The sequence below is a fragment of the Peromyscus leucopus genome, chromosome 6, assembly GCF_004664715.2.
Source record: "Peromyscus leucopus breed LL Stock chromosome 6, UCI_PerLeu_2.1, whole genome shotgun sequence".
Taxonomy (NCBI): Eukaryota; Metazoa; Chordata; class Mammalia; order Rodentia; family Cricetidae; genus Peromyscus; species Peromyscus leucopus.
This window is the reverse complement of record NC_051068.1, coordinates 68,800,622-68,810,857: the sequence shown is the minus strand read 5'-3', so window position 1 is coordinate 68,810,857 and position 10,236 is coordinate 68,800,622. Positions and strand designations below refer to the sequence as shown.

Sequence of the window (10,236 nt, the reverse complement as noted above, 5' to 3'; positions counted from 1 at the left end):
GTTCCTGGACCACATGCCTACTTTGCCTCTATCTAACCCCATGCTGCCCTCCTCTGGATTTCCCTGGCTTCTAGGTGCTTCCCACACTCCTGGAGGGGTGGAGGGTGGGGGGAATGTGTGGAGAAGGAGGAGCAAAGTGGAGAGCCAGGGGAAGAGAGAGGAGGGGAAAACAGAAGATAGGAACATCATTGGACCGACAGGATAGGAGGAGGGGGACCCCCTCACTCCACTCCCTCCCTCCCCCGACTAAGCCTGTTCACATGAAGGCCTGCACTGGAGTCTGAGGAGGGCCAAGAGCCATGGCTTCTGTGGATATTGGATGCCACAGTTCGGCGTGGCCTCCACCCCGAGTTTGATTAGCTGGGCCTGGCTTTCCTGCTTACCCAACAGCCCCTGGCTAAGGGCCAGGCTGCCATCAGGAGGCTCCCGGCCCCTCCTCCTGCTCTCTCCAGCTGGTAAACAGCAGAGCAGGAGCCGGCCACGCCAGGGCCTCGTGACTCGTGACTCGCCCACTCCCTCCACCTGGCGCACGTGGCACCTGGCGTGGAAAGGGCAGGGAGCTGTCACTTCCTCCTCCGCTCTTGCCTGTCCTTGGAGCGCCACACTCTGCTACCTTCGGCACCTCTGTCTCTGGGGGGTTGAGTTTCCTAAGCCTCAGGAACAAAGAGGAGGAGAAGTAGCCTTTCTGACTCCTAGGGTGACTGATAAGGGCTTGGGGAGTGAAACATTTGAGGGACTCTGAGGCTCTGACTATTCCCATGTCCCTTGTGTGTGTACGTGTTCATGTGTGTGTGTACACGTGTGTGTGTGTGTGTGTGTGTGTGTGTAAGTGTGTACACATGTGAGTGTGCGTGCCTGTGGAGGCTAGAGGGTGACATCAGGTGTCTTCCTCAGTCCCTTTATTTATTTATTTATTTATTTATTTATTTTTATTTATTTTTGAGAGCGGGTCTCTCCTGGAACCTGGAGCTCACCATTTTGGCTAGACTGGCTGGCCAATGAGCCCTAGGGGGCTGGCTGTCTCCACCACCCCATTGTTGAGACTACAAGTACCTACCCTCCACTGTACCCCTGTTTGATTATGTGGGTTCTGGGGACTGGTTCTGCCTAAATCATCTCCGCAGACTCTCCATGGCCTTTGGTAAACACGGGCCCACGTATACGTCTCTGCTCAGAACCTGAAGCCAGCCTGGAGAGCTTTGAGGTAAGAGGCAAAGTTCCGGTAGCGGCACCCCACCTAGGACTCTACCTAAGAGCAGAGCCAGAAAGAGGCAGGAGGAGAGGCTGGGACTTTCGGGGGTGGGGACCTTGCTTGTTCACACCTACCCCAGAATTACCCCTCCTGCTTTTTCCTGTGCTCCTGCACGATTTTCCTTCCCTCGTCCATCACTTTTCAGTTCCCTGCGCCTTACCAACTCCCCTGCTTTTTTGTTGTTGTTGTTTTTGTTTCTTATTTTTATCTAATTTAATTTTTTTAATGTGTATGGGTGTTTTGCCTGCAGGTTTGTCTGTGCACCATTTATGTGCCTGGTTTACTATGAGGACAGAAGAAGATGTCAGATGCCCTGGAACTGGAGTCATAGATGGCTGTGAGCCACTATGTGGCTGCTGGGAATTGAACCTGGATCCTTCTAGAAGAACAGCCAGTGCTCTTAACTGCTAAGCCATCTCTCCAGCTCTCTTTCTCTCTCTCTCTCTCTCTCTCTCTCTCTCTCTCTCTCTCTCTCTCTCTCTCTCTCTTCTTTCGAAGTGGGCTCTTCCAAGGTGGCCTCCAACTCACAACCCTGCCTCAGTCTTGGGTGTGCTGGGGTTACAGGCTTGCATCACCGGCCACATCCTTTCCTCTTTTGGCTTCTCTTGGCGATTCTAGATCTAAAGGCCTTCCAGATGACCCCTTCCTCAAGCCAGAGGCACCGGGTGGAGGCCCCGAGGGATGCTTGCAGATGGCACACCGTATGGCATCGGCAGACACTGCCAATGGCTGCTTCTCCCACTGTACCCTTCACGCTCCTGTGTGAGTGCTCAGGAAGTGACCGGGGCTTGGGAAGACAGGCTTCTGGCTGTAGGCCTTGAGCGCCATTTGCTTTCTTGGCATTCATTGTTTTTTTGTTGTTGAGACAGGGTCTCACTCTGTAGTCTCCAATGGCCTTGAACATTCATGAAGATCCAGTTCCCTCAGCCTTCTGGGTGCTGCTGGGATCACAGGCAGGAGCCACCCCGCCCAGTTTTTGGTTCGCTGCCTCCAGCTTGCTGGGGTGTGGGCTTAGGTTCCTTCTCCTACCCAGACTGACACCATGACCAGAGAATTCTCCCTGCGCACAACTACCAGGAGGTGGAGACCACATGGGGGAACTGCTCTTACAGCTTCAGCCATTTGCTCCTCCCACACTGGCCATAGGCTGAGTGAGTGTGTACTGTTGTTATCCAGTGTGACCTTGGGCCTTACTCGGCTGGTAAAGAGAGCAGAGTAGGTGCTGGGATTAGTCTCTCTGGGATGTTCCCCCTCTTTCCTGACCTGCCCGCCTCTCCCTGTAACCACTGCTCCCTTTCTGTAGGAATCTGTGCTTTCTAAGCAGGGCAGGGGTTATTTCCTCTTCAAATACATTCTTATGCAAGGAAGAGGCTGATAGGGATCAGAGAATCGGTTCTCCCCCCACGTGCCCAGTCCCCTTATCAGGCCCAGGAATCTCAAAGCTGGGGGCAAACAACCTGGAGGGGGGTGGTGATGGCTTGGAAATGGGGAGCAGCCACCAGCCCTTCTTTCCCTCCCTCCCCACCCCTGAAACCGCAGAAACCACTTAAAGCTCAGCGCAGGCCTGCCCTTCCAGGGAGGCAGTAGGTAGAGAGGAAACCTGTGGGGTTTGGGCAGTGAGATGATGCCATTCTCAGCCTGGCTTGGCCCAGAGAGGGCCATCTCCCACTGCGGCCTAACACACTGCTTTAGGGACCACCTTTCATTGAGTCTCAGGGCCTTCGTGCCTGTGGAGATCTCAACCTGCCAGAGTGACTTGGAGGATGGTGTCTTGGCCATGAAAAAAAAAAAAAAAAAAAAAAAAAAGACAAAGACAATGCAAGCTCTTTGGAACTCTGTGGTTTCTGCCTCTCAGCTTCCAGTCCCTCACCTCCGCAGAGGCCCAGTGGGGGCTGAGTGGGAAGGGTTGACCCTAGTCCTAGAGCCTGGAGCTCTATTTATGTGGTGACCCTGCTTATAGCTGTCATTTCCCAGTTATAGTGCTGAGGTGGGCTTGGAGGCAGGGAGGGTTGAAAATCAGGGACTGGGGCTGGAGATGGAGCCCTAGATTCAACCCCCAGCACCTCCTAACCTGACAGGGTGGTGCTCACCTGTATTCCCAGCACTTGGGAGATGAGGCGGGAAGATGGGGAGTTTATTGTCGTCCTCAGTTGTGTGGGGGAGTTTGAGGCTAGCCTGAGTTACACCAGAGCTTGCTTAGGTGGGTGGGTACCACGAGTGCCGATCTGTGTTGAAGGGGGTGGGTGGGTACCACGGGTGCCCACCTGTGTTGATGTGGGACTCTGGGGCTTGAGCTGCTTGCACACAGGATAGGTTCTTAGGGTTCATTTGCTCCCAAGGCACAACATATCTGTGGCTGGGACTGTGTGCCCCTGTCCGAGCCCTGAGGAAATGTGATAGAACTTCTTCTGGGGGGCTTCGCACCTCATAGACACCCCAAACTCTCTGGCTGGTGGCAGGGGATGTTTGTCTAGAGTCACTGTCAAGAATCTTCCTTCCAACCAAAGCCAATCCTCAGGCAAGTTTATTTAACTTCCCTGATCTCTTTCTGCCTTTTTGAACTGGGGATAATAATGCCTCCCTTACCCAGTGGTGATGGGATAAGACCAATGGGTAAAGTACAGGGCCTGGTACAAAGTACTGCAGCTGAAACAAGAGGAATATTTCAGTCTCCCCCTCTCCTGTCCACTCCTGTAGTCTTACCTCCCTCTTTCTCTTACTGTACTCTCTCTATGTCCCGTCACCAACTAATTCTTTATTCTTATTTGTTCACTTTATAACTCACTTGATTCCTGTGTTTGTTTGGATCATGGCCGTCTCCAATGCCTGGCACCCCATAGACCCTCCCTAGCGTTGTCGGGGTGGAATGGATGAATGGAGGTGATCTGATCTGTAGACATCTTTCCACAGGAAATCCCATTGCTCACTAAGGGTTGTTATGAGAGAACTTCAGGGCTGATGCAGAACTACGGTTCAGCACAGTAGAGACAGAGAGAGGTGTGGGGGTGGACTTCTTAGAGTTCATAGGTGTGAGTCCAAAGTGCCAGGAAGAGAAACGATTGAAGAACTATCATCCTGTGGAAAAGCCGCCTTTCAGGCTTTTAATGCACATTTTAAAAATTGTATCTACTTATATGTGTGTGAGTCGGTTCTCTCCTTCTACTCTGTGGATCTCTAGGATTAAACTCAAATTGTCAGGCTTGGTGACAAGTATCTTGAGTCACGCCACCTAGTTTTAGTCTTTATTATCTGACTAAAGTCCAAGGTCGCACTGAATCACAACTGTATACTCACCTGATGGCAGTTGCCAGGAGGAGCAAATGTTTGAAGCTGTTGAACGGTTAGTTCCTCCTATGGGGGTTCAGGTTACTGCCAGCAGGGAGTATTGTTTGGTCAATGCCACCACCTGGTGGACGCCGTGAGCAAGGGCTTGGTGTGGAAACCTAATCAGGAAGAAGGTGCTGGGGGAACTTCTGCCTTGGGAAGGAAGGGTGTGTGTGTGTGTGTGTGTGTGTGTGTGTGTGTGTGTGTGTGTGTGTGGCTGCTGCTGAGATTTTGGTTGGAAACAAGCAGGTTTAATCCCTGTGGGGGGCACGGCCGGCACCCCATGGGAAGTGAGAAAAGGCCTAAGGGGGAGGAGGAAGAAGCTGAATTGTTCGAGGGCCTGTCCTCTACCTTCCTTTCCTCATTCCCTCCTCCAAGCATGACTTAAGCCAGGCGGAACCGGTTCCTGGGAAGGCAGAGGTGGGGAGAAGGTCACTGCTGACGTCAAGGACTTTCAGGTAGGAGGTAAACACAGGCTGACCCACTTTTACTTCTCTGCCTTTCACCCTCAGCTCCTGGCTGGAGCAGCCTTTTCTGGCATCCCTGAGGATAGCTCTCATGGATAGCATCCACTTTCCCAGATCCCAGTCCTTATAAACCCTAAGGACTGCTGGCTACCCAAGCACTACTCTGTGCACATCCCCCCACTCCACCCCCACCAGGGTTTCTCTGTGTAGCTGGGGATGTTCTGGAACTCACTCTCTAGACTAGACAGGCCTCGAACTCTGCCTGTCTCTGTACTGGGATTACAGGGGTTTGCCACCCGGCTGGCTTACTCCGTGGTTCTCGACTGCAGCCATTCTTCCTGCTCCTGGTACACAGGTGCACAGATGTGGATGGGACTGGCCGCAGGGAGGCACTGTGTGGTTGTCTGTGCGCCCCTGACTCACTCACTCTTAAGGTTCAAACATTTCATTTGTCTTCAGGACAGATATTGGTCTAAGGGGTGTGTTTGGGTGGGAGCTCCACCTCAGCTCCCCTCCCCCACCTCTTTCCCCAAGCCCGCCCCCTCAAAGCCCGCCAAACACAGCTCCTCCCCCAGAGAGGCTCAGGACCACTTCCACAGGGTATTTAAGCTGCATCTCAGAAAACAGACACGAGGTTTTCCAGTCGCTCATTCCCATCTCCTCTCTGGGGGGCTGGAGAACCATCCAGGAACACTTTATCCATTAAACCGGGGATTTTTTTTCTTTTTTTTCTAATTTGGTCTGATTTGGATTGCTGTGTTGGCCGAGAGGCCTATGGGGTGCAAAGACTTATCTGCAGGAAGGGCCAGTTTCCTCTGTGCAGACCCAAGGGACCTTCATCAGGGGAGGGTGGCTTTGCACTCTGGTTCTGTTCCTAGAGCTCTTGCTGAGCTGACTCAGTGACTCAAGGGCTCTCTGAAAGTGCAGGATTTTGTTGGACTCTAGGAACCTGTCACGGTTAGGTTTAATGGTCAACTTGACACAGTGTAGAATTATCTTGACCATGCTGGGCTGTGGGTATGTCAGTGGGGAATTCTCTTGATTATAATTAATTAATGTGGAAGACCTACACATGTTGTGGAATAGGATATTTGTTTAACACGTAAAGATGTGTTACATTTGTTTATGCTGCATTTCTTTAACTATGTAAAGTGTGTTACATTTGTTTATGTTGCGGAATATTACTTTAACTATGTAAAGTGTGTTACATTTGTTTATGCTGCATTTGTTTAACTATTAAAGATGTGTTGCTGTTTCACCTTTCCTGCCTAAGGCACCTGATTGGTCTAATAAAAAGCTGAATGACCAATAGCTAGGCAGAAAAGGGATGGAGGCCAGCCAGACATGGAGGAAGCAGGAAAGCAGGATGGACAGTATGTAGATGAGGTAAACGAGCCTTGGGGCAGCACATAGATGAATAGAAATGGGATAATTTAAGTTAGAAAAAAAACCCCAAAAAACAAAACTAGCTCGAAATAAACCTGGGCTAGGGTTGAGCATTCATAATTGATAGTGGGTCTCCATGTCTTTATTTGGGAGCTGGTTGGCAGCCCAAAGAAAAATCCAACTACACACACACACACACACACACACACACACACACACTTTTTTTTTTTTTTTTTTTTTTTTTTTTTTTTTTTTTTGAGTCTGACTATATAGCTCTGGCTGGCCTGGAACTTGCTTTGTAGATGAGGCTGGCTTAAAACTTACAGAGATCCCTGCCCCTGCCTCCCAAGTGCTGCGATTAAAGGCGTGCGCCATCATGCTCTGCTCTATTTATTTTTTTTTTATTTATATGTATATGTGTTTATTCATGTATGTGTATGCATGTCTGGCTTTCAGAGGCCAGAAGAGGGCATGGGATCCTTGGAACCAGAGTCTCACAGGCAGCAGTGAGCTGCCTGATATTGCTCCTGGGAAATGAACTTTGGGTCTGCTCTTAACCATTGAACCTCTCCAGCTCGCTCTCTTTCTGCTTCTGAGTGTGGATGTGACTAGCTGCTTCAAGTCCTGGCCTTGATTTCTCCACAATGATGGTCTATCACCTGGAATTATAAACCAAATAAACCCTTTCTTCGTAAAAGTTGCCTTTTTGGGGGGTAGGGGTGGGGAGAGTTTATCACAGCCATGGAAATAAAACTAAGACAGGACCCTAGGCCCTACTCAGCCTAGCCCTCTTGAAGGAGTATCGCTTGGAGATGGATCCTGGTCTCTGCATGCTCAACAAGCACTTCCAGAGTTTCTGACATCCGTGGATTCTGAATCTCTTGAACTACTGTTTAAGGTCTGCTCCTGCTCAGATGAGTGGATCGGGCAGAAAGGAAGGAAAAGAGCTGCTGCAAAGCCTGGAGTTTTTGGTGCCCACTGTGGAGCATGCAGCTAGAGACAAACCGATGTTTTATTAACAAAAATAAATACATGTTGGGCAGATGGCAAGAATAAGGGCTGCAAACACAGTGGAGACCACCCCCCCCCCCCAGGAAGCTGTGGTGTCAGTCTACAGACTGAGATGTGCAGATGCCAGGGAGGACCCTGAGCCTAGACCCCCAGCCAGGGGGGGCAGCAGGGCGATGAGGGGCGTCTCACACTCCCCCAGTAGCACGTCCCTGCGCAGCCCCGCGCCCCTCTCCAGCACTTTGGCCCTCAGACTGCGGGCGGCCAGGTCCCGGAGGCCCAGCCCTTCGAAGAAGAAGTCTTCATTGAAGATGGGGTTGGAGCTGCCCTGGACCACGCGGCTGCGTTGAGCTCGCGGCCTAACGCGTGGCTGCAGCCGCAACACCACGCAGCAGCCGCCCCCGCCGCTCCCCGGGCGGGCCCGCGGCCGAGGCAGCCCTTCGGCGCTCACCAGGCGCAGCCGCAGCCGCCCGGGCCCCGCCTGGTACTCGGTGGACAGGCGCAGCTGCCCGCCGCGGGGCCCCAGGCGTAGCACGCTGTCCTTGGTCGGCCGCAGCTGGCAGCAGAGGAAGTCCAGGTGGAAGAGCGGCGGCGGCGCGCGGCGGGGCGCGTAGGGACTGGTGTCCGCCGAGCTGGCCTCGTCGGGGGACAAGGAGTGCGGCCTAGGCGTGCGAGGGGAGCCGCAGGGAGACGAGTCCGGCGACGAGGCCGTGTCGCTGTCCGGGGCCCGGCAGAGGCGGAGGTCCGGGGCTGAGACGTGCAGCCGCGACTGCGCCGGCGCTAGGCCTGCCGCCGCCAGGCCGCGGGGCGCGTGGAACAGGGACTCGCGGCGGCGCGTGTGCGGGCTCTCGGGCAGGAAGGGCCAGCCCTCGCGGCCCGCCAGGTGCGGCAGCGAGCAGGCGACCGGGAGGTGCCGGCCGCCCAGGTTGCGGTCCACCCTGGCCTCGGTGCCGCTGGGGTCCCGGAGGCGAGGCGGAATGAAGAACTGCGGGATGCGGTCGGGGGTGAGGACGTTAGGGTTGCAGCGCGCAGGCGAGCCTGGGGCCCGGCGCTTGGGGACCAGGCTGGAGTGCGCGTGCTGCTGCGCCCCGGCCTCTGCGGTCCTCACCCTGTAGCCGGCTTTCTCCAAGAGCCACATGCAGTGAGTGGGTGGGGATCATGAAGCACCGAGGTCGGAGAGGGTCCAAGTCCAGCCTCCCGGTTGGGAGCCCTGGACAGAGGAACCCTGAGAGAAGAGAAGGGGATGCGAGGGTCGGTGATGCTGCTGAGAGCCAACACTTAGTGGTCTGCCTCCGTGGCCTTGTCCCCAAACTCATGGGATACAAGGCTGGTGTTTAGAAGCAGGTAAAAGAAAGGGTGAAGTCTAGAAACTGGAGACATGGAGCACAAGGCCAGACAGATTATCAGATGGAGGGTCTGGAGATGGCTCAGTGGTTAAGAGCACTTGCTCTTGCAAAGGATCCGGCTTTGGTTCCCAGCACTGACATGGTGATTCACAGTCATCTATAATTCTAGTACCAAGGGATCCAACACCCTCTTCTGACCTCTGCAGGCACCAGGCACGCACGTAGTGCACATATATACATGCAGGCAAAACACTCATACAACATAAAATAAAATAAATACATCTTAAAAAATTTTAAAAATGACTTTCAGTTTAGAGGCCTTGTATGCTCCACCCACTTCAGGGGTAGAGGGCATAACACCTGTATTGCACAAAGATTTGTAGCCACGGACCCAGATATTAATCCTGCTCATATATACTCTAGCTCCATGAGGTCACTGCGGCCCTAGGTAGGCCCCCTTGTCCTACACCCATGATCTGTTCTGGGGCCCTCAAAGTTCCTTCCCGGCTCAAGGCTCAAGTGGCTTCTGCGCCTGCTTCTCTGGATTGACCTATCCTTGAGCTCTAGTCCCATCTGACTCGTGTCTCCTCCCCCAAATCACCCTTCCCCTGCCTTCTCAAGTTGCTCCTTCAAGAGAACTCACTTCTGTTCCTAGCAGCCGGGAACACGCCTGATTGCTGATCCGCAGACACGCAGGGCCAGGGCCAGTCCAGGGAGATTCACCTCGTTCGGTGAGTCGCAGAGCCCCTTCCCCTTCCTCTTTACCCCCAGCTCCTCAGCCCTGCCGCATCCTGAGGCTGTAAGGCGGAACTGGGCAGTTGAGTGGTCCCTCCCACTGTCCACTCTTTTCCCTCGGGAAACCTCAGAGCACAAAGGCACCATTGATTCTCAGCCACCCCCAGTGCGGGCTCAGGAAGACTTCTTTGCAGCGGGCTCCATACACCCCTGCATCGAGTCACCAGGAGCAAAGAAAGTACCAATAGCCTGCCAGGGACTCTGAGCCGGTGTCCGGCTCCGCCATGCGCCCAGAGTGTAGAACTTACCTGTGGGCAGCGGCTGGATACCAGCCTCTGGCTTCTGGCCCCACGGTGTGCAGAGCCTTAGGGGATTAGCTTCCTGTCCAGCTTGCTCCCCCGGCCCAGTCTTTCTGGGAGGAGCTGGCAGGGGCCTCGGCTGCCTACGTCTGTCTTCTTTTCCTGGACAAACACAGGTCTGTCTCTCTGGCCCTCAACCGGACTTTCTTAACTCCTTCCTCTAGTCAGAGCCAGCTTTCCAGCAGCAGCCTGCTAGACCTGAACGTGTGCTGCCAAGACGGGGGTGCGGCAGGGAAGAGGGGCACGGCCACCAGTGGCCAGTGGCTAGCTGTTGTCCCAGCCCTTCCAGGCAAAGCCCTTAGCCATATCCACACACAGCCTGTCTTCTGTCAAGTCCTCCCTGCTGGCATCCTGTCTTG

General features: G+C 53.8%; 1 protein-coding gene across 1 annotated transcript; it reads right to left on the bottom strand.

The window, feature by feature from the left end:
* Window positions 1-6,864: 6,864 nt before the first annotated feature.
* On the bottom strand, window positions 6,865-8,904 carry C2cd4d (C2 calcium dependent domain containing 4D). Its single transcript, XM_028857438.2, has one exon. It carries the CDS (start codon window positions 8,573-8,575, stop codon window positions 7,541-7,543), a length of 1,035 nt encoding a protein of 344 aa, XP_028713271.1. The 5' UTR covers window positions 8,576-8,904; the 3' UTR covers window positions 6,865-7,540.
* Between the last annotated feature and the right edge of the window lie 1,332 nt (window positions 8,905-10,236).